The 25,196-nt window shown below is 44.6% G+C and overlaps 1 protein-coding gene across 1 annotated transcript in view; it reads left to right on the forward strand.

The window, feature by feature from the left end:
- Positions 1-16,535: 16,535 nt before the first annotated feature.
- The window catches only part of ARHGEF3 (Rho guanine nucleotide exchange factor 3), a 132,475-nt gene continuing 123,814 nt past the window's right edge, over positions 16,536-25,196 (forward strand). The window contains exon 1 of the mRNA XM_074914396.1: positions 16,536-16,673. Coding sequence (XP_074770497.1) covers positions 16,639-16,673 — 35 coding nt within the window. The 5' untranslated portion in view covers positions 16,536-16,638. The remainder of the gene's footprint in view (positions 16,674-25,196) is intronic.

Here is a 25,196-nt window from a genome sequence, read left to right on the forward strand (position 1 = left end):
GTGGAGGAAAGGGATAATCGGATTTACTGGACAGTGTGGATTCGATGGCCTGGCACGTCAGACCCACAAGAGTATAAGGCTTTGGTGGACACTGGCGGTCAGTGCACCCCGATGCCATCGAGCTGCAGTGGGGTTGAATCCATCTGCATCTCCGGAGTGACAGGGGGATCCCAACAGCTGACCCTACTGGAAGCTGAAGTGAGCCTGACTGGGAGGGACTGGCATAAGCACCCCATTGTGACTGGCCCAGATGCCCCGTGCATCCTGGGCACAGACTATCTCAGGAGAGGGTACTTCAGAGACCCAAAAGGGTACCGGTGGGCTTTTGGTGTAGCTGCCCTGGAGGAGGTTGAACAGTTGTCCACCTTACCCGGCCTCTCAGAGGATCCCTCAGTGGTGGGGCGGCTTAAGGTTGAGGAGCAGCGAGTGCCGATTGCTACCAGGACGGTGCACCGGCGGCAGTACCGCACCGACCGAGATTCCCTGGTCCCCATCCATCAGCTGATCCGCCAACTAGAAAGCCAGAAGGGGATCAGCAAAACTCACTCACGCTTCAACAGCCCTATATGGCCAGTGAGAAAGCCTAATGGCGAATGGAGGCTAACTGTGGACTACCGTGGCCTGAATGAAGTTACGCCAGCAATGAGCGCTGCAGTGCTGGACATGCTCGAGCTCCAGCATGAACTGGAGTCGAAGGCAGCCAAGTGGTACGCCACGATTGACATTGCTAATGCGTTCTTCTCCATTCCAATAGCGCCGGAGTGCAGGCCACAGTTTGCGTTCACTTGGAGAGGCATCCAGTACACCTGGAATCGATTGCCCCAGGGGTGGAACCACAGCTCCACCATTTGCCATGGACTGGTCCATACTGCACTGGAGAAAGATGGGGCTCCAGAACACCTGCAGTACACTGATGACATCATTGTATGGGGGGACATAGCTGAGGAAGTCTTTGAGAAAGGGAAGAAGATAATTGAAATCCTCATGAAGGCTGGCTTTGCCGTCAAGCAAAAGAAAGTTAAGGGGCCTGCAAGGGAAATTCAATTCCTAGGGATAAAATAGCAAGATGGGCGTCGCCACATCCCAATGGAGGTGATAAGATCACAGCCATGGCCCCACCAACCTCTAAAAAGGAGACTCAGTCTTTCCTGGGCGCTGTGGGGTTCTGGAGGATGCACATCCCAAACTACAGCCTGATTGTGAGCCCTCTCTACCATGTAACCCGTAAGAAGGATTTTGAATGGGGCCCTGAGCAACAACAATCCTTTGAACAGATTAAGTGGGAGATTGCCCAAGCGGTAGCCCTCGGGCCAGTCCGGGAAGGGCAGGAGGTTAAGAACATGCTCTACACCGCAGCCGGGGAGAATGGCCCTACCTGGAGCCTCTGGCAGAGAGCACCTGGGGAAACCCGAGGCCAACCTCTAGGCTTTTGGAGCCGGGGATACAAAGGCTCTGAAGCTAATTATACACCAACTGAGAAGGAGATACTGGCAGTGTACGAAGGAGTTTGGGCTGCCTCAGAAGTGGTCGGCACTGAAACACAGCTCCTCCTGGCACCCTGACTGCCGGTGCTGGGGTGGATGTTCAAAGGAAAGGCCTCCTCCACACATCATGGAACCGATGCCACGTGGAGTAAATGGGTTGCATTGATAACTCAATAGGCTCAAATAGGGAACCCCAGCCACCCAGGGATACTAGAGGTGATCACGAACTGGCCGGAGAGCAAAGATTCCAGGATGTCACCAGAACAGGAGGTGACACGTGCTAAGGAGGCCCCACCATATAACGAGCTGCCGGATGAGGAGAAGCGATATGCCCTGTTCACTGATGGGTCTTGTTGCATTGTGGGAAAACATCGACAGTGGAAGGCTGCTGTGTGGAGTCCCACACGACGGGTCACTGAAGCTGCTGAGGGACAGGGTGAATCGAGCCAGTTTGCAGAGGTGAAAGCCATGCAGCTTGCTTTGGATATTGCTGAGCAAGAAAAGTGGCCGAGGCTCTACCTCTACACCGACTTGTGGGCAGTGGCGAATACCCTGTGGAAATGGTTGCAGCAATGGAAACAGAGCAACTGGCAACATAAGGGTAAAACCGTCTGGGCTGCTGAAGTATGGAAGGACATTGCAGCTCGGGTGGAAAACCTCGTTGTGAAGGTGCGCCATGTGGATGCCCATGTACCCAAGAGTCGGGCCACTGATGAACATCGACACAACCAGCAGGCAGACCAAGCTGCTAAGATCAGAGTGGCTCAGGTGGACTTGGACTGGCAGCGTAAAGGTGAACTGTTCATAGCTCGGTGGGCCCACGAGACCTCAAGGCCACCAAGGTAGAGATGCAACATACAGGTGGGCTCAAGATCGAGGGGTGGACCTCACCATTGACACCATTGCAGAGATCATCCACAAATGTGTACTGCAATCAAACATGCCAAGCAGGTGAAGCCCCAGCTGAATGAAGAGCGATGGCTGAAATATAGATATGGAGAGGCCTGGCAGATTGACTACATCACACTGCCACAGGCCTGCCAAGGCAAGTGCCACATGCTCACAATGGTGGAAGTAACCACTGGATGGCTGGAAACTTACCCAGCACCCCATGCCACTGCCCAGAACACCATCCTGGGCCTTGAAACCCAAATCCTGTGGCGACACGGCACCCCAGAGAGAATTGAGTCAGACAACGGGACACACTTCCGAAACAACCTCATAGATGCCTGGGCAGAAGAACACGGCATCGAGTGGGTCTCCCATATCCCCTACCATGCACCAGCCTCTGGGAAGATTGAGTGCTACAATGGACTGTTAAAAACTACACTGAAAGATTGGGAGGTGGGACCTTCAAAAACTGGGACACACATCTGGCAAAGGCCACCTGGCTAGTCAACACAAGAGGATCTGCCAATTGGGCTGGCCCGGCTCAGTCGAAACCTCCACGTGCTGTAGATGGGGATAAAGTCCCTGTGGTGCACATGAGGAATATATTGGGAAAAATGGTCTGGTTTAGTCCTGCACCAGGCAAAGGCAAACCCATCCACGGGATTGCTTTTGCCCAAGGATCTGCGTGTACCTGGTGGGTGATGCCGGACAACAGAGACGTCCGATGCATAGCACAGGGGACTTGATTCTGGGTGAGAACATGCTGTGAATTATATTGTGCCTTTATTAATTGTTGTTTTGTTATTGTTAACTGCTAAATGGCATGACACAGATGGTATAGAATAAAGGGGTGGATTATGTCCTGTTTCAGCAAGGATAAGTTAAGTTTCCCTAGAATGTGGGGAGGGAGCTCTAGCTGGGTTATTCACTACCATGCTGACGTCAGATCTGGGTGCCAAGCGCGGGAAGAGCTGGGGGGACGTGTGGTGTTCGTGGTCGGTACCCTCACTGCTGTACTCTGTGCGTTATATCTCTTATTCTCTTCATTGTTACTACTGTTATTATCATTGTTGTTGTTCAGTTTATTATTTGTTACACTGTTGTATTAAATTTTCCTTATTTCAACCCTGGAGTTTATATTTTACTCCCTGCCCCGTCTGGTCTGAGGGTGGGGGAGGGACAACTATGGGGTGGTTCAGATCCTGGCAGGGCCTAAACCACCATGCCTGTGCAATAAAATCCATGGTTAAGTCCACCCCTAGGTCATGAGCCCATCTATATGTTGCATCTCTTCCATGATGGCCTGAGTCGTCATGGGCCCAGCGAGCCAGAAATTGTTCACCCTTACGTTGCCAGTCCAGATCTACTTGAGACACCTTAATCTTGGCAGCCTGATCCACTTGTTGGTTGTTCTGATGTTATTCAGTGGCCCGCTTCTTGGGGTACATGAGTGTCTACATGGCATACTTTCACAACCAGATTCTCTACTCGAGCCGCAATATCTTGCCATAATTCAGCAGCCCGGACAGGTTTGCCTCTGTGCTGCCAGTTGCTCTGTTTCCATTGCTGTAAGCACCCCACAATGCATTTGCCACCATCCATGAGTGAGTACAGAGGTAGAGCACTGGCCACTTTTCTCGCTCAGCGATATCCAAGGTCAACTGGACTACTTTCACCTCTGCGAACTGACTCGACACCTTCTCCTTCAGCAGCTGCTTTCTACCTTCAGTTTTTTCCCACAATGTGACAGGACCCATCAGTAAACATGGCATATTGCTTCTCATTATCCGGTAGCTCAGTATATGGTAGGGCCTCTTCAGCACGTGCTACCTTTTCCTCTGGCACCATTCCAAAATCTTTGCTTTCTGGCTGATTTGTGATCACTTCCAATTTTCCTGAACAGCTGGGGCTCCCTATTCGATCCCATTGTGTGATTAATGTGACCCATTTACTTCACATGGCATCAGTTGCATGGTGTGTAGAGGGGACATTCCATCTGAACACCCAGCACTGGCAGTCGGGGTGCCGAGAGGAGCTGTGCTTCAGTTCTGATGACCTCTGAAGCAGTTCAGACCCCTTTGTATGCTGCCAGTATCTCATTTTCAGTTGGAGTGCAGCAGTCTTCTGATCCTCTGTATCCCTGACTCCCAACACCCCAGAGGTTGACCCTGTGTCTCCCCTGGTTCTCTCTGCCAGAGACTAGAGCTAGGGCCATTCTCCCCGGCTGCAATGTAGAGCACATTTTCAACATCTTGCCCTGTCCGAACTGGCCCGGGGGCTACTGCATGAACTATTTCCTGCTTAATTTGTTCAAAAGCCTGTCGCTGCTCCAGGCCCCATACAAAATAATTCTTTTTCCGAGTCACTTGATAGGGCTTACAATCCAGCTGTAATTTCAAATGTGCAGTCTCCAGAAACCCACACCACCAAAGAAAGCTTGTGATTCCTTTCTGTTAGTTGGTGGGGACATAGCTGTTATTTTATTAATCACCTCCATTGGAATCTGACGATGTCCATCTTGACATTTTACTCCTAAAAACTGGATCTCTTGTGCAGGTCCCTTGACTTTACTACGCTTTATGGCAAAACCAGCTCTGAGAAGGATTTGGATTATTCTCTCCCCTTTCTCAAAAATTTCTTCTGCTGTATTACCCCATATAATGATGTCATCAACGTATTGTAAATGTTCTGGGGCTTCACCTTGTTCCAGAGCATCATGGATCAGTCCATGGCAAATGGTGGAGCTGTGTTTCCACCCCTGGGGCAGTCAATTCCAGGTATATTGGACACTCCTCCAGGTAAAAGCAAACTGTGGCCTGCATTCTGCTGCCAGAGGGATGGAGAAAAATGCATTGGCAATATCAATCATGGCATACAACTTGGCCACCTTCGACTCTCGTTCATATTGCAGTTCCAACATGTCTGGCATGGCAGCACTCAGCGGTAGCGTGACTTCATTCAGGCCACGATAGTCCACTGTTAATCTCCACTCTCCATTAGATGTGCGCACTGGCCTTATGGGGCTGTTAAAGGGGGAGCACATCTTGCTGATGACTCCTTGGCTCTCTAGCTGGCGATTCAGTTTATGGATCAGGATTACAGCATCTCGATTGGTGCGGTATTGCCATCGGTGCATAGTTGTAGTGGCAGCTGGCACTTGTTCTTCAACCCTCAGCAATCCCACAACAGAAGGATCCTCTGATAGACCAGGCAACACAGACAGCTGTTTAATTCATTCTGTTTCCAAGGCAGCTATACCAAAACCCACCAATACCCTTTTGGGTCCTTAAAATACCCTCTCCTGAGATAATCTATGCCAAGAATGCATGGAGCATCTGGGCCAGTCACAATGGGGTGTTTTTCCCACTCTTTTCCACTTAGGCTCACCTCGGCCTCCAGTACAGTCAGCTGTTGAGACCCCCCTGTCACTCCTGAAATACAAATGGGTTCTGCTCCTTTAAAATGTGATGGCATTAGGGTGCATTGCGCATCAGTGTCCACTAGAGCCTTATACTGCTGGGGGTCAGATATACCAGGCCATCAAATCCAGAGTCCAGTAAACTCAGTTGTCCCCATCCTCCACCTGGCTGGAGGCAGGGTCCCTCTAATGTTGGTCATAATACCCGCTAACAACAAATGGGTTAGTGTGGTGTGCACAGGTTTCAGCCTCATCTTGATTACTGGATATCGGAGCAGCATATCTCCTGAAAGGACAATGTTCTGTCCTCGTTCTTCCTTCCAGCTCACATACCCGCTTTTCTAGGAGGTAGGTAGGTTTTCCATCCCATTTCTTCATGTCTTCTCCATGGTCACACAGGCAATGCCACAGCTTCCCCTGTGGTGTGTACCAGTTCTCTTAAGTAGAGAAACAATGGCTCCTAATAGCCGAGATTCTGGTCCATGCAGGTGGAGAGTAGGACATGTTCTCCCTAAGTTGCTGGACATCTTGAGATAATTGTTTCACAGCCACAATGATGGTGTAAGAGACACTTTTTTCATATTGTTGTAGTCGGCGAACCAGTTCATTCACTGTTGGTGTCTCTTCATCTGTCCAGTCCATTACTACTAATGCATTGGCATATGATGAGGGACTGCTCCGTACAAAACCCCTCCACATGGGCCAGGTGCATCAGACTTTATCTGGATCTGTGGGTAGCTGTGCATTACCTGGGTCATAGTAAACTACCTCCCGCACAGCTAGCTCCCTCAAGTACTGAATGTCTCTCTCCGTAGTGGTCCACTTGGTCAACATGTCAAGTTGTCCTTGAAGGGATACCTCTCCCTCACACTTGACAGAAGTCACTTCCAGAGACTAAGATTTTGTGTCTCCTTTCCAGTGGCTTTGTCAATGCCCCCGTCCTTAGACAGAGATCTCAGCTGCCTTGCCTCCATGCCCTCTAGTTCCATGCTACTGGCCTCGCTATCCCAGAACTGCAGCAGCCAGGTAACAAGTTGCTCAGTTGGCTGGCAGCTGTAATCTTTTCTTATGTCTCGCAACTCTCAAGGACAAGGATTGGGTGACTATTACTGGCTCTGCCTCCTCCTGGTTTCATGATGGGTCTGGTTCATCATCACCCTGTACACTGCAAGGGGATTTTATTGTGTATTTCTTCTGTATGGAAGCAACTGACACTATCGTGGGTTGGTTCTCTGGTTCAGCTGCAGCACCCGTCCTTGGGCTTGTAGTGGCTGTAGTTTCAGTTATTTGGTTAATCTTAAATAGCATCTTAACCATAAACAAAACCTGAACCACATTCAGGAACACTAGCTCCTAACAGCACAGTAACCATGCTTATGTTAGTATTCCAAAGATATCTGAACTCCCCAAATGTCTCAAACACAGCTGTAAATAGCCCCAGGACCAATGACAGCACACTATCATAGATCAGCACCATATAGTACCACAGAAAAAAAACCCTTAACCCAACTGTCAAGAAAGGTGAGCAACAGCATGGGAAACACATATGGCATATGAGGTGATAAGATTTTAAGGAGCAAGGCAATCCACATTTTACCCATTTTTTGTTATCTCAAACAAAAAGAAAAGCCTCCGTGCCCCATGTTTGGCGCCAAAAACTGTGGAGGTTTGAACTCAGCTGGCAGCCAGACACCACATGGCCGTGGCTGGCCGTTCACCTCCCCCTCCCCCCTCTCTGGTAAGATAGGGGATGGACAAAAGAAGAGAATTCGTGGGTTGAATAAAAAGAAAAAAATTACCAAGTATGACAAGAGAAAAAGAGTAACAATAGTGAGTTCAAAAAGAAAATGGGTAAAATGCAACAGTGGCTTACTGAATGCGGTGACTGCCCCCCACAGCAACAACACCGACCGACAAGCAGACAGCACACAAGAGAGACCCAAGCCCAGGAGAGCAAGTGCCCACCTGGGCATGACATCACATGGTATGAAATACTCCAATGAAAATTAACTCCATCCTGGTCAAAACCAGGAAGGGCCAGACAAAGGTGGAGGTTGTCAAAGCTGCAGAGGGGCCTGGTGAGCTCTTGGCTGGCACCTGGCAGCTCTCCACTCACTTTTCACAGGCCACGTACAACACCTGTCAAGGAGCAGATGGACCCGTGTAAGGCTCCCGGGGGCTTTCTTACCGGGAGAGCTCTTGCACACAGAGACAAAGCCCTCGCTGAAGCACTGGAGGGAAAAAGCCACCATCCACGCTTCTCAGGGAGAAGAGCCCGCTGGCCCGTGAAAGGCTGCACCGGTGGCCGCTCGCTTACCTGCTCCCCGCAGTCGCCACGGAGCAGCCCGGGCAGCCCTGGCGTGCAGGGCCACCAGGAGGAGGAGGATGAGGAGGAGGCGGCGGGTGAGGGCCATGGCTCCCTGCCCTCCCACCATGATGCTGCTGCTGCTGCTGCAGTGTGCTCTGAAGCCTGAGCGCTGAGCAGTCAGTACACCCAGCGTGTTACCACGGGGGTATGTGACATCACAGTCCCACTCTGATGGTGTCACGGCCCCACTGTGACATCACGGCCCCACTATGATGTCACAACCGGGCCGAGACTCCATGGCGACGGCTCTCAGGGTGCTTGAGGAGAGCCGCTGGAGCTGCCCTTCCAGGGAGGAGAACTCGTCCCCTCAAGCAGCTCTGTCCAGGGGCCTGCTCCTACAAGATTGGGTCAGAACTCAGGCTTTCCACATAACCCACCTGCCAAAAAACTTCACTTGACAGATTGTGCAGGTTTAGCTCCTGCCGGGACCGGAGAGCACGTTGCCATTGCCCCTCCCCCACCCACGGCCGGTCGGGCTGGAAGTTAGGCACAGACCCGGGCTAAAGTAACAAGGAATTTAATACAACAGAGTGATAGAACAATGTGAACAACAACAGTAGCAATGATAATGACAATAAACAGCAATAACAGTGAACAAGACGAACGATATACAGAGAAATACTGCTAGCTGGTTTACAGAAAAAAGGTTCCCGCCAAAGAGCCCGGTAAAAAGGTTCCGCCCCTGGACCTGACGCCAGCATGGTATGAATAACCCAGCGGGAGATCCCTACCCCCTCTCTCTCTGCTGAGGAAACCTAAGCCTATCCTAGCTGAACCAGGACATAATCCACCCCTTTATTCTATACCATCTGCGTCATGTCCAGTTGCCATTTAGCAGTTAACAATTGCAAAGTAATAATTTACAAAGGCACAGCATATTTTACGGCATGTTCTCACCCAGAATCAAGTCCCCCTGTGGTACGCATTGGACCTCTCCATTTTCCTGCATCACCCACCAGGTGCACCCAGGTCCTTGGGCAAAAGCAATCCCGTGGATGGGTTTGCCTTTACCTTTGCCTGGCGCAGGACTAAACCAGACCATTTTTCCCAATACATTCCTCATGTGCACCACAGGGACTTTATCCCCATCTACAGCACACGGAGGTTTCGACTGAGCCGGGCCAGCCCAATTGGCAGATCCTCTTGTGTTGACTAGCCAGGTGGCCTTTGCTAGATGCATGTCCCAGTCTTTGAAGGTCCCACCTCCCAATCTTTCAGTGTAGTTTTTAACAGTCCATTGTAGCGCTCAATCTTCCCAGAGGCTGGTGCGTGGTAGGGGATATGGTAGACCCACTCGATGCCGTGTTCTTCTGCCCAGGCATCTATGACGTTGTTTCGGAAGTGTGTCCCGTTGTCTGACTCAATTCTCTCTGGGGTGCCGTGTCGCCACAGGACTTGGGTTTCAAGGCCCAGGATGGTGTTCCGGGCGGTGGCCTGGGGCACTGGGTAAGCTTCCAGCCATCCAGTGGTTACTTCCACCATTGTGAGCACGTGGCGCTTCCTGTGGCGGGCCTGTGGCAGTGAGATGTAGTCAATCTGCCAGGCCTCTCCATATCTATATTTCAGCCATCGCTCTCCATTCAGCTGGGGCTTCACCCGCTTGGCATGTTTGATTGTGGCACATGTCTCACATCCATGGATGATCTCTGCAACGGCCCCCTGCCCTCCCACCATGCTGCTGCTGCCAATGCTGCTGCTACTGCTGCCGCAGTGGGGGCCATGGTCAGAGCGCTGAGCAGTCAGTGCACCCAGCATGTTGCCATGGGGGTATGTGCCATCACAGTCCCGCTCTGATTGTGTCATAGCTCCACTGTTGCACACACATGGTTTCACACCAATAATAAACTTGAACAAACTCTCATTTGTAACCAAATCCAAACAGCTGAAGGTAACCAGACGATGGGGATGGAGCAACCAGAACAACCCTGCAATAACAGTTCTCAAGCCCCAAGTTCAACGCACCACTTGGGGAAGTTATTACTACACAACAGCACACTGAATGGCCACACATTAAGAACACCCCCGCCGAAGTGTGCACACACTCCCTCAGGGGGGAACCTCTCACTCAAGGGTCCCCAGATGATGCAATCGCTCACCCAAAGCGGGCGAGGCCTCGCTTAAGTATATGATAGGATGTGTTCCGTCAGGAACGTGGAGAGGGGAGAGACTCATGCCGGGCAAGTCTCCTCGGGCAGCATGCCAGGCCCCAGGGGAGGGCTTCCCACCACATACCTGCTGCTCCCCACAGAACCACTCAAAGCAGGGCTCCAGTGGGGGCCCCAGTTCAGAGCCCGCTCGTATCTGAACTGTGGTCAGAGATGGTCAGCTTTCCGGAAGCTTCTTTCCACCCAGGCGTTTTGGTGCATGAGGACCTTGTTTCTAGACCAGGGGTCCTGCCTCCCTCTCCCTGCCACGAGGTCACAGCTGCACGCTTTAAAACTTACCTTGGTATTGGACAGACTGGGTCTGATTTTTTTTTTTTTTAAATAAAACTGTCCTAATATGATTTTTATGTGATTATTTTTCCTATATCCTCCTTGAAAGTCTCCTAGTAGTATATGGTTCTGCATGTCAAGTGAAACCTACTCACACCAACTACAAAACTATAATAACCTGGATTGGATTAATTTTGTCAAAGAAGATGTGATAATTGCCTATATTTTATATGCTTTTTGTTTTAATCCGAGTGGATTTCAAAGCACTGTTCCAGTCAATGAGTGCTGCAAAGTGTATCCATTTGAAACTACTTGTATCCCTCATGTCATTCAGGTAAATGAAGATTTTTAGAATGGACTTCTGGTCTGGCACAATCAAACTTAGAATGCTATAGAAAAATCTGTAATGAGTCTGTAAAACTTGTTATTATTGAAGATATGAACTGCTTAATATCAGATAGTTTGCATACACATTATCTATGTTGAATTTACAGGATGATGTTTAAAATGTTTATACCTGTTTTCTTTGGGCCTCTAGTCCACAGTTCCAAATTCTGCTTCTAACACCAGGTACATCAGAGATGTTCTGAAGTGTCACTGAGCATGTGAATAGTTGCTTTAGAAATTCAAAAGGGAATTTCGTAAGTTACTTCTCTGTATCTGAACTAGACTTTGAGATGTGTTATCCATATGTATATTCTGCAGTCCTCTTCTCTGTATCCTCTGCCTTGAAGCCCTGTACATGAGGGAATTTGTGGTTGAAAGAAAATGGAAAGAAATTGTTCTTATACCTTCAGTGTAAAAGGAAAATCCCGGGGATGCTTTCCTGGTGTTTGTGAACTGTTGGCCTAAATTCTTACACCTTAAGGACATGAAAAGATATGCTTCTATACAAGGATGTGCATATACATCTTAAAAAACTTAAGGAAGTAAGCTCTCATTTTTCTCATTTAAATACTTCTGTAACTTGATACCAAAATCCCCCAACTCACACAATAACACTTTTCGAGTTATAGTGAAAAATATGCACTGCACACAATATGTGCATTCAACCTATGACTGGTCAGACCCAAGTTATTTCTGAAAAGTCAGAAGTTAAAGGCCGTGCTATAGATCAGCTGAAGGAACTTTTCCCTCTATCTGCTATAATTTTTTTTTTTTTGCGATCATCTGTTGCTGTTTCTCAGACTCATAAAAACCAGAACAATAGTCAATTTATATCTTTTATAAGGGGATACAATTTCATTCTTTATTCTCTTAGAACTGCTTTAGAGTCTGATTTACCTATGTTACTCATTTTTATGGGCAGCTGCACTGTTGACAATGATTTTATATTTATAGCAGTCCATGGAAATAGGAAAGATTGCTCATATTGTCCTGTTCACAAAAAGCAGAGGAAAAGGAAATGTTCTTTCCTCGGTGTCACCTGTCACTTAGATGACCAAAAACTGAAGTGCTTGCCCATACCTACCTCAGTGCTAAAAGCTCACTTCCTAGTGATTTTGGTATTTTACTCCAATGAAGATACTTTGGTCAGGCTGGGAGTTTGAAAACGTTAATGTGAAAACATGAAAGACGTGGCGGGGTGTGTGTGTGTGTGTGTGTGTGTGTGTGTGTTTAATTATATGTAGTTGGATATAGTAGTTAATAATGAAAATAGACCTAATAGTTAGAATAGTAAACATCTGCAAGAAGAAATTAACATCTGGAGAATTTTCTTCATCAATTAATAAAATGACTTCATTTTTAATGGCTAGGGAGCTGTAATGTTCAAGGCTGATTTACCACAGAAATCAAACTACTTTTTTTCCAGACTCTGCTGGTAGGTTCACAGGCCTTGACAACAGATGAAGATTGAACTAGCCTGAGTGAGTGTATGGAATGCTGTCCTGTCAGGCTGCTGCTTTAGCTGGAATTCTAACTATCTAGTTGCTACTGGTGTGCAAAAAGATCTACTTGGAGAGAGGCAGTCTTGTTGATTATACAAGTCAGGTAAATTTATTTCGTAATAATCTATGGAATTGTTATTTTTTTCTCCACAGGGGAAGTATGCATCTATGGTTTCCCGTAATTGTAAAAGCTGTAACACATGTATGCTCCCAGTGCAAATACTGTATTAAGCCTTTGACTGTAAATCAACATCAAATTGTTCACATAACTTGCTCTGAATTTCTGTAATAGCCAACCATGTTTAAGATGAGATTTCACTCAACCAAATATACTTGGCTATTGATAATCATAATATAATTTCCTAGGGAATATAACATTTCTTACTAATAGACATGGAACCCAAGATTATACAAAGGGCCTGGGAGGCTGATAGAGTGTTTTCCCCATATCGGAGTAAAGCAGTCTTTGGAGGCTACACTCTGCCTTTTATTGCAGTATTGATTATTGCCAACAGCTGCAGACCAAGAGTTCTTTATTACCTTTGATAGTACGCTAAAAATTCACATCAGAACTAAAAATAGAAGTCACCTCTTCCATGTCTGAGAGAATTTTATTTCTAATCCAATTACAAAGGATTAAATTTGTCAAAAGACTGGATGTCTAGCACAGCAAAAGGGAAAACTAAACACTTAGGGAATGGACTTTTTTTTTTTTTTTTACACAGTTAACAAACTAAACTTCAAAGGCAAAAGTTCCCATAAGGATTTTACATTGAGGAAACAAGTGCCAAGAATATTTTCACTGCATCTAGCTACTGCCTGGTGAAAGTAACCTACAGTGCATGTTGCAGAACAATAATCACAGTATAAGTCTTTTTCAGTAACATTTTCTAAGCCTTTTATGACTCTTGTGGCCACACCGTTTTTAGTAATGCTTTGTTTCTCAGATGATTCAACCAATTTCAGTGGGTCTGGTTATGAAATCAGATACTGACAATGGGAGTGGGACATACATTGGAGGAGTTGTTTGGTGTGTCCCAAGTCACATTTTTTTCCTCAAGTCTACAACTGGGGATATAAAGACCATAAGCGACTGTTGTTATCCTCATTTTACATGAGAAATGAATAGGAACTAGATGGGAAATAGATCTGCTTCAGAACAGAAATGAAGCTGGTGTCAGCTGAAGACAGAGTGCAGTGATTCATGTCTTAGTCTTGAGCCATAATGGTGCTTCTTTCAACAGTCTATAACCAGTCAGTGTATTTTTGCAATAACCTGCATGATAGAACAATCAACAGGGAACTGTTTTATGCTCCAGAGTTGCGTGGCACTACTGCACCAAGTCATCTACTGATGGAGCATGGTGGGAAGCAGAGGGTTTGTGCAGGAAGCACTGCACAAACTGCAAGAGAAGGAAGAGGTAGATTTGTGCCAGATGTTAAGCAATGTGGGTTTTTTTCCTCTACAGTACACCAGAGAGACATCTGAAGTGTGAGTTAGCTTAGGGCAGCCTTTTGATGGACTCTGCAGGGGCCTGCTTCAGCCCCGTAGCACTCCTTGGTACTACTTCTCCTCTAGAAGTACATCGCTTGATGTGAACCTGGTTTGCAAGAATGACTCCTTTATAATTCTGACGAAAATCAGGAGTGATTTCATTGCTGTCAGTTATGTCATACTTCAAAATAATTAAAAATGAGAATAGAATTATACATACTTGTCTTTAGCAATGTCTAATATAGGGGATGTACCCATAAAAGTCATTAGTCATCAACAGAAAGGAAACTGTTGGCTCTTTACTGTAGCTTTTGCAAATGTGCCAAGGTGTGATTTAGGTGCTAGGAAGGAAACCATCTCTTTGCAGATAAGTTGGACAATGCCCAGCTACCGAGGGTGGGGCAAGAATAACAGGTACAGTGAATCAAGAAAGCAGGGCAGAATTCTTATTTCTAAACTTTACCCTCTTTGCTTAGAGTGCCTTCAGACCTGAAAAATACAGGTACACATGTTTGAATATTCCCGTTCTTATCCTTAAATTGGCACGTTAAACATTTTGTTAAAGTATAACTGTCAAATATCACTTTATTTTAAGATGGTGTTTTGGACTGAAGGAATAGCACATTTAACACTTGCATTCTATATTTTTGCATACTAAAGAACATTTCATGCTTGTTAAGATTTAAAAATGCTGAACAAACAACAATTGCAAGTTGCGTTATATAGTTTATCATCTTAAAAAACAGGAATTACAAGTCAGTAATTACTAAAAAGTGTTAAATTTCCCTGGACAACATTTTTAGCTGATGTGGTTGAGCAGATTCCAGTATGTTATATAATCATAGAATTTACATCAACTAATTCTTTATTCCCTTTGTACATAAGTGGAAATTTTGAGGACACATAAAATTGACTAAAAATTAAAGGTCTCTAAACAGACCATCTCTTCCCATTTCCTGATAATGAATACCAAATTAAACTTTAAAACGGGGGTCTGAAACTGTCACTTTCTTTTACAGGCATGGTAAGTCCTGAGTAAAAAAATGGACAGGCACTTGCTGCCTGTCGCAGCTCTGCTTTTTTAACAGGCACCACTTCAGTGGCACTGCCAAAGCAGGGGGTGGGAGATCTGTTTTGGCTCAGTGTTTCAGGAATCCATCAGAAATTGTCAGACCTGAGCAGCCTCAAAGATTTCTCCATTCTGATAATTATATCAATACTGCTGGGAGCCCAGGTTTTGCTCATAACACAGTGTTGATTAACACATAAATTGCTGCGAGGCTTGAGAAGTGCCAGGTCCTGATATACCTGTATAATTTATGTGAATTGCTGGTTTAGGAGCAGAAAAGAAGTAGTTAAACTACTATGGCATCTTGATGGCTATTTTCCAGTTGACTTGTCCCTAGTTTGAAAAGAATATGTCACCTTAAGAAACAGTTTCTTTAAATGTGACTTTAATTTCAGAGTATTTTCATACTGTGTAAAGTGGAGTTCAGAGATTACTTTAGTATCCCAAACTGAAGAAATGAAATGCAATTTAAGACATTTACTTAAAAAGAAATAAGGTCTGATGTTCATATATGTCTATGTCTATGCCACATTTCTAGCCTCAGGAATCTGAACTAACTGAAAGATTAAATCTCACTGCAAAATGTTAAGTCTGAAATGAAAAGCCTAGCCATAGTTGAGAAACACAATTAGTTATTTTATTTGAAAATATTTCTGGTGTCTGGACTACAAAATGTGTTGAGCTAGTTTTCATCTTTTATTATTATTTTCCATTGGCTGTTTTATGTTGGCAATGCTACTACTGAAAAAGACCCACCACCTACATCTTATTAAATTTGCATTGCGTTAAGTGATGTTAATATTTATTATTACACTGAACTAGTGCCTATAGACTTCGGTCACAGAAAGTTTATCTTTGCAAGGCACAGTACGAACGCATAGTAGATAGTCCCTCATCTAAAGAGCTCCTTGCATCTTCACAGCCCTATTTTCCTTTTCTGGTCAGTAGGGCTTCCTTAGCATATTTCCATGCTCCTTCTTTCCTCCCAAACAGACATGCTGAATTACTTGACGCTCCTTTCCCCGGGCTCCTGGTCTCTTGCTGTTAATCTCAGGGTGGAACTGGTGCCACTTGCCCTTTTTTGGTCGGTCTTTCTCCGTAACTGTTTTGAACACCAGCGGGACGGCGGGAGCCGGGCTCCCCGGGCGGCACAAGCCGTGCCAAGCCCCGGGCTCGGTGCCCTTCCTCACCCCCGGCGTCGCACGGGTCCCGGCTTCCCCAGGCGGGCAGCGGGGGGCTCGGGAGCAGCGCAGCCCGGATCCCTGGGCAGAGGCAGGGGCCGGGCGGGCACCGCTGCGGCGGCACCTCGCCGAAGGGGTAGATCTGAGGGGACCCGGAGGGCAGGAGCGGAAGGGAAGGACGGACAACCGGGGATCGCACGGGCGCTGGGGAAGGGGAGACCGAGTGGGAAGGGCGCGGAGCCGGGCGGGCGGCAGGCGGGGCGCGGAGCCGGGGGGCGGGCACTCGCCCACGTCTCCTCCCTCCGCCGCCCCTGACAGCCGCCGGGCCGGCCTTGGGCCCCCCCTCCGCGTCCTCTTCGCTCCCGCGCCTTTCCTCGCCCCCGCCGGGCCGGCAGCCCCGCGAGCCGCATGCCGGGAGCCGAGGAGGAGCAGGAGGGTGCGAGGTGAGGTGCTGTCCCCTGCGTTTGGGCTCTGCTGGGGGCTGGGCAGGGAGGCGGCTGCCTGCCGGCGCTGGACGGGCTCGGCTCCGCGGGAGCGCCCGGAGGCGGCCAGGCTTGCGGGCACGGAGCGGGGCGGCCGCGGGGGTGGCGTTGCGCCTCCAGGGGGGACCCGCCGGCCCCCGAGGGACCGCACAGGGAACGGGAGCGGGGCGGCCCCAGCGGTTCGGGGAGGGGCTGCCGGCAGCTCCGGGGGGTGGGGGACACGCTCTCCTCCTCCATCCCCCGGCGTCGCCGCCCTGCTCGCCCGCCGTGGCCGTGTCCCGCGGTGGGGGCCCTCCCGCCTCCCCCGCGAGGGGCCGGCAGGCGCGCGGGACCCGCTGGCGCGGGAACCCCCGAGCCGCGCTGGTGCCCGGCCGCCCTGTGAGGGGCCCGGCGGCGGTGGGGGCGGCGGGCGCTGGACCCGCGTCCTCGCAGGGCTCAGCGGCCGCTGTGGTTCTACGTACCGGTTCTTTAAAGAACGCCTTAACGGGTGTTCAGGGACAGATCTTACACGGGTGTCAGTTCGGGAGGAGAACCCCGCGAAGGAAGGGCCGACGTCCCGGGTGCCTCTTGCCTCCTTTGAAAGCCGTAATTGTTATTACAAATAAGTTATTCCTCCGGCTGCTTGTTTGGTTTGGCCAGTAGGAGAGCGGCTCCGCCGGTCTCTGGTTTTCAGCCCTTCCCTCCGCTCAGCGCAGCCCCCACCTTGGGGGGGGAAGGTGGTGAAGGTTTGTAGGCGAAAGCGAAGTGGAAAACACAAACACGGAGCGTAATGACTTACACTTGTGGAGCCAGTCCCAGCAGACTCTGGATAGGCTGTAAAAGAGAGCCAACATTAATTAGCATGGTACGGGTCATTGTCTGAATTTAAATTGTTAATGCTGGTGAAGGCCTGTGTAGGTGGAAACGCTGTGAGGTGGCTGGCGGCTGGCTCTGGGGGCCTGGTGCAGTGCCAGTGTTTGGCCGGTTATCTTAGTGATGTGGTTGGTGGTGACCAGAATTTGTGATTTACTGAGGAACCATTTACAGTAATGCAAGAAATCTGTCTTTGGTAGCTGATATCTTTATTTTTTGATACAGTTCTTAAATCTTGTGACTATGTAAATGTTCATGTATATGCATACATTAATATAATTTATAGTGAAACGTTTTCCTTTAGTACCTTGTGGGCTACGTTTTCATAGTGAAAGCACAGAGAAAATTCCTTTATCCTCCAACCCTTACAGAATTAATTCGGTTGCATACCCAATTCTGTAGCATGTGCAGAGGTCTGCCAAGTGCAACAAGTTACAAAACGGATGCTGTGTCTGTACAGAATTTGAGTTCAGAACAGGAGAAGCCATAGGACTTGGAAACAAAGGGACTTAAAATATTAATTAAAATAACAGGTTTTGAGAATGCAGGTAGGGGAGTAGGTGAAATGGAGCTGCCCCAGTGTACATGAAGTAAGGGAATGCCCAGGAATGCCTTTGACTTGTCTTTTGGTGCATCTAGCCCTTCTGTTTAAAATTTTTTGTGCTATATGTATGTTATACGTGTACATATAATTACATATTATATATGACTTGCTACCTGTTCTCAGTAAATATTTATAACCTACTTTTAGTAAACAAAATACCCTATTGTTTCCCATCAGAATCGTACATATCGGTTAGCAATGTGACAGGGCCTTGTGACCCGTGAAAACACTGTAACATTCAGTATCATTCTCTGCACATTTTCTCAGACCTCCGCTCTGTTTTGAATAGCACACTTCTTCTCTGGACTGCTTTTGTGTGGACAGTTGTTGTGACATGATTCCAAGTTGTGGGAGTCTTATGTGTGCACAGTTTGGAGGTGTATTATGTGGAGTTGCTTCCAGCAAGTGGCCAGTGAGACCACATGACCTTAAACAAAAATCTGGTTTGTCTTTCTGTTTGTAAATTGAAGTGGGCGGTACCTGATTCTGCTTGGGAATTTATATGTATGTCTTAGTATCAACTTGGGACCTAGTTTTTCCCATGTTAAATCTTTTGCTTTGGGTGCTAAAGAAAATTAACCTGACCTCTTAAATTCTGTTTATGCTAGAGTTTTATTTGTATGTTTTCAGTATTTTAGGTTTTTTCATCAATCTCTGTTGATGAAACATATTTTTCCCGAGTCTTTTTTGTGAAACCATCTGCCTGCTGTTGCAAATGCTGTAATAAATGCATTTAGAATCCTTTTGGAGTGCTTTGTGAGTGTATTGTGTTTCAGACACTTTATACTCGGATAAGTGTGATGGGCATTTTGAGAAGTAATTTGTTAAGAGTTGCCATTTTCTTTTTGTGTAATATGTAGGGAAACTGGGATACGCTTAGTGGAAGACTGGAAGACTTGGGGTGCTATAAATCATTATTGATGTATTTTGTTTAACTTAATTAGTCTCTTAATGTTTCATTTAATCAGTCTGTTCATTTTATGTATTTATTAAATCTTGGGGAATATAAGCATTGTAAGGTCACATTGGTTTTACAGATAAATTCTAGTACTTACAGATAAATAGGTAAATCTATAGATAAATTCTAAACTGTGACTTGGAAAAAGCCTGAGCAGAGCAGCACTACATTGGAATAAAAGGTGGAAACAGATTAAAATCATTGAACTTGATGGTCAAAGAAAAATCTTGCAATTTTCATGTTAATGGCTCAAAAAATGTTATTTCTACACATATGGTATTTTCTAGGTCCTATAAAAGTCCCTTTTGATTTTTTACCAAATTGTGCCTTTCAGCCTGTGAGGGTGTGTTGCGGTTTTCAATTGTTGAGGTCATATGAAATCTGGAATAAACAAATGGCGATGGTCTTGCACAAGTCTCGAAGAGCATGTCAAGTAGTAGGCAAATAACTGGAAAATAAAGGACTCAGTAAATACACTGCGGTAGTCTCTGATTAACAAGCACCTTGTGCTTTGCCTTTAGGCTGTCATAGATGCAAATTAACTATTCTGAAATAAATAGGTAATAGCATGTAAGTGTGGCCTCCATCCTCAAATGTAATATAGTGTATGTAAAAACAAAAAATGTTTTCCATTTAGTGTCACCTAGGGTTGAACATGAAGTTGATACACTGTCAATTATGGAAATGTAAACAATGATTAACTGGCAGGTGCTCAACACTGTACAAAATCTAGCTGAAGAGGTTAGTGTGTTAATGGATCAAGCTCTTAATATCTAAACGCAAGGGCATATATACATGCGTATTTATTTACTTCATCCTAATCGTGTGCTTGATGAGTAGTCAAAAAAAGAATTTCAAATCTAAGGGAGCATGCTGCCTTTGGTGTATGAATTACTTCAAAGTAATATGTGTCTTACACAGATCACTGCTGAGAGTGGTACTTGAAGGCATGGCCAGTAGTGAAATCCAGCAATCCCCTCCCCAAAAATAGTTTTAACTGGACAAGAAGCAGAAACTTTGTTCTTTACAATAAGAGAACTTTTTTTTTTTTTGCTTTTCATGTTAAATCATTATATATATACAAGTAGAAATGGTAACATGATTAGAAAGGTGCCCTATACTGTTACTAATTTTCCTTTTTCTTTTTTTTTTTTTTCTTTTTCCCTCTTCTATATAGGATTAATTATCCCTCACAGTCATGCAGTTCCCGTGCTAACTCTGCAGGTGTAATCAGTGTGTGGTACAACTTGTATTTAGAAAGGTTTACTGGCTTTTATACCACTGAAGCTTGCATAAACTTGGAAAGTTGGCAGGACTTATGTGACTTGTGTGGTTTCTGTAGAGCAAGAACAGCTGCTCTGCTGGTATCATCGCTCAAACAGTTTAGTTGTTAAATAGAAGTACAGCTTTCAGTAGTTCATTTTAAACACTTCAGCATTTTTCCAAAATAAATTTTCAGGATTATAGCTAGGAGAAGATTATGTTCATTGCACTGTTTGTACTCTATCAGGAATCCTGCTGATGTTATTTTACGTATTTTGGTGTGTCCTGCTAGTGTTCCCTCAGAAGGTTCTGTCTGGAACATCACCTTTGACTTGAAGACCACAAGCAGCTATTTAGGGTGTGTCTTTTGGGGGTGTCAGACTGCTTGTGCTTGTATATGGCCTTAACTAATGCATCCAGGTAGCAGGTGGGTGGGAGGGGTTAGGGGCAAGTATGAATTGCAGTACAGCACTTAAAGCCACCACATTTGTGTTGATACAGGCTATGATGAGTGTATTCCAAACCTGGTATCCATCTGTAGATACTGAGGTTGTTATGTGAGTATGAGCCTTAAAATACTTTGCCTACAGAAATAGATGCTGTCAGAATTAGCATTTGTTGATGCTCCACAGATAAGTATTTAATAGCCTAGAAAACCTTCTCTCAAGCAAGTTGATTACTAGGTGGAGGGGTGATCTTGCAAACTTTTCCATGTATGTTTGGGTTCTGACTGTGCTTAGAAATGGCAGGTGAAAAGCTGTAAAGACTGAAAAGAAGATAATTTGAGGACAATACACCTTTTTGTCTGTCATTCAAATCTATTAAATAACCAAGAAAAATAAATGCAAAACTAAATTGACACACTTCAATGACTTATTAAACTGTGCAGCAATCCTGAATGAAATAATAATGATTACTAAGATAGTAGGCTGAAAGGATCATAATTTTAATGTTAAGGAGAAAACGTGACATCCTTCCAGGCAGATAAAATTTTGAACCTGCTATCATTCCCTGGTAATGATGATTCTGATAAAGGGGAGAATGGGTTGTGTTTGGTTCAACTGTGGTGGTACTTCTCTTGGTTTTAATTTATTCTTAATGTATTTTTGTTGAGGATAAACCCCTTTATCATGAAGAAGACAGGAACATGTTGAAAGGAAGAGAAGAACATGAAAAAATGTGGCAGTGGTTGCAGTAATTCTACACTGGGCATGCATGCTGTATCTCTCTTTTTTCCGAGTTTGCCATTAACATGAAAAATACTTAATTTAAGCAGTAGTTGCAGAAAACTACTCTTTTTTTGTTTAATAAATTGTCCATTGAATTGGTTTAGCTTTGTATAGTCCTTCTGATATTCTTTACAGAAATAGTAAATAGTTATTTCTGGAAATAGTTTTCCCCTAGATAAAATCCAGATTAAAAAAAAAATAGATAAAATCTTTGTTTGTCATTGTTACAACTTTTGAGTAACAATTTAGTGCTTCCTTTCAAATTCAGAAGTTTGAGGAGGATAGAGTTAAATTAATCTCAGAAATTGCTAGCTGTATGAGTCACTAAATTGGGAACATAAATACTCATAATCTTTGGAAAGAACCTCTCAACATTGTTTTGCTGCATAGTGTCAACTGCAAAACACAATACAGTATACTTAGCTTAAAAGTACTTGTATTTGCATTTGAAATCATAGTTTATGAAAAAAATCAGATAACTTTTTGTCCCTTTTTGCTTGTCAAACGGACTAAAGGCTAACACTAAGTCTGCAAGAAATGCTAGATTATCATACTGTTATGTTTTGTTTGCTTGCTTTGTTGGAAAGAAATAAAAACTTGGAGGGGGGAAAAGGGTAGAGAAATGGCCAGTGTTGGAGAATTCTTCTTGCACGCTGATAGAATGGATAGGTTGTTTTGTTTACAGTCTGGTGCTGAAGCCAGATACTTGAAATAGGAACATCTGGATCTTTTAGTCCAGAGAGAAACAGATTTGTCTCAGGATGACACATGTAATTATAACATCAGTGACAAAAAAATCCTTGATATCTATTTGTGTTGAGTATAGTACTTAGTGTTCTCTGTATTCTGCTTCAACGGTATATTTTTGTGTGTGCACAAAACATTTGTGTAAACCTTTGGTTTAAAATGTTCTGTTCAAGTCTCTGATAGTGTTTCATAATGTTAGATAAGAGAGATTTAGTTGTCTGTTATTACTAAGACACAGAGTACTGAAACATTAAATTCCTTTTTTTTAATAATTGGCATGACAATCAGCTACCATCCCTAAAAGTGACAACAAAGCTCACAAACACGCCCTATTTCTTCCTACACTGCTAAAGTTTAAGTTGAAACCACTAAAAGACTCAAAGCTCCTGATAACTTTGCAGATTGGCAGATGAGCCCTTGCTCTTCTATTCTTTAGCGCAGTGATGTACAATATTATATAATATGCTGATAAGCAGGATAGACTAAACCAGCAGCATGAATTCCTTCATAACTCTTATTTCTCACAGCAATAACCAGCTCAGGAAAATATATGTTTGTATTTGGAAGTAAAACATGTGCATGTACCTGCTTATAGTTTCCCTGATGCTGGTGTCTTACTATATAAAAATATTTAAACGGTCCTGAAAGATGCCTGAGTTGTAACCACATTCTGTCTTTGATGCTAGTAAACTTCTCCATGTGCTTTCATGAGGGGGATGTGAGATGAATTTTAATGTAATTAGTTGTCTTCCTTTTCTTTTGGTGTTTTTAGGGGAAAGAGCTAGTCTTGGTAAACTCAAGGACTAGTCCTATTGAAAACAGTGTCTCATAGCAGACTATATTTCTTCAGCATGGAACACTATTCCATGTTAGTGCTCTGGCTTCTGCCTGGTACAAACTTGTATTTATTTATTTAATGGTTGTCTTTTACCCTTTAATCTACTTTGTGCTGAGAATAAAGATAATATTCATGCTATTTCAAAAATAAACATTGTCTTTTATATATGGCTGGATACACTGTCTAGATGTCTATAGCCAGTGTGTTTGTTATGGGACAGGGAGCCACACTCAATTACTTGCTGTGAGACAGATTCATTATATTATTTTAAAGCTTCTTTCCTACCGTCTTGGAGAGTTCTGATAGAATCATGAAATATGAAGTGAAAAGTTATGTACAGTGCCTGCTGTTCTCTGAACTACTTCCTCCAAATAGCTTTGTATGTACACTTGTGTAAAGTACCTATATAAAACTTCTCTGTGCTTCTTGAGAGGGACAGAAGGTGACTTTTTAATGAGATGCTTCAAGAACAGGAATAAAAATGCTTTCAAAAATACGTACTGAAAAAGGTCCTCCAAGACTTTTTTCTTTTAGTGCATCAGGTGCATTTTGAAAAACTTCAAGAAGGTGAGTAATGGTATGCCACATGTGTTCCCTGAGGTCAAAACTGACTTGAAATAACCATAGTGTGTGTGAAATGAAGTTTATGGTATGCTAGGCTTGGATGGAAGTGATTATGCAATGTGAAATTTCTCAGCACTGCCTACTACTTGGAGCTGTAGTCAGGAGAAATATTCTTCAAGAAGTTCTTGAGTTTTCACTCTGATTTTACTGAAGTATGCTTTAGTGGTATAAAGATATTTGGCAACTACAGTATCTGAAAATCTCAGAAAAACAATTTGGATAAAAGTTTGGTTTTGGTATTTGTTGTTATGCAGTTAAATAATAAAGTTCATTTTAAAGTTTGAATCTGCCCTTCAACATGCTATTTGCCTAAGGTGGTTGCTGGTTAGGAGCTGAATGTTATCAAGATGTGAGATACTATGTTTTGTGAGATGCTAACTTTGCATGTGGAAATGTGACTTCGGAAGACAATACAAGAGTAAATGTTCACTAGGAATTACAGACTTTTGTGCAGCTAGTAAGGAAATGGAAAATTGTCTCTACAATTAAAGATGTTATGATGTATGCTTGCTAATTAGTAATTTCTTCAGGTTTTGTGAGCATAATGGCTTCTGCTTGAGAGAATGATGGTGTGTAATTTACAAGACTTTTTTTTTTCTTTGTAGTAGATGCACATTACTATAGTGATGTTACTGTCTTCTTTTTCATTAAAAGGAATAATAGTTTCTGCATTGAGGGGTCTTAGTGTTCAGTAAAGCTTTTTTCACCATTCTCTTATCAACCAAGTATAACAAGATACTATTTCAACAATGCAAAGCATTTTGGTGAAGGTAAGGAGCTGTGGGAACATGTTTTATCAGAAGATAGTGGTTATTTTTACTTCCACTGTAGTGAACAGCTGTTGAATGATATGTTATTTTTTAACTACTGCTACTGTGAATATCTTATGTGTCTAGAGATAGAAATAGAGAGTGGAAGGAAAGGCAAAAAAGATTTTTAGCCTCAGGATCAAAGTGTATCTACACTTTGTAACAGAAGGGTGGAGGGAGGGGGCAGGAAAGAGAGAGAGAAAAAATGGCCCTTGTGTAGGGGATCACAATTTTGAAAAGATCAGCTAATACTTTCCCCTTTCTACTTGCTATAAATCACAGGCTGGTTTGAGCACATGGAGTGTTGTGGCTTCAACACTTCTCTTGAACCTTCTAAATGTTTTCTTTTCGGATGATCCTATAATGCTGTTCTGTGCAGGTATTCAGAGGCTTGAGTGCTGTGCTATACTAGATCCTTTTTTCCCCCTTTACTTTTGTCCATTTAAGGGCAATTGCAGAACTTCCAGAACTAAATCTAAATAAATAAAATATACTTAAATATAAATACTTTTCAGTTCTTGAGTTCTTGGCTTACCACTGCCATTATGGGGTGTAAGAAT

This window comes from Athene noctua, chromosome 10 (genome assembly GCF_965140245.1).
Source record: "Athene noctua chromosome 10, bAthNoc1.hap1.1, whole genome shotgun sequence".
Taxonomy (NCBI): domain Eukaryota; kingdom Metazoa; phylum Chordata; class Aves; order Strigiformes; family Strigidae; genus Athene; species Athene noctua.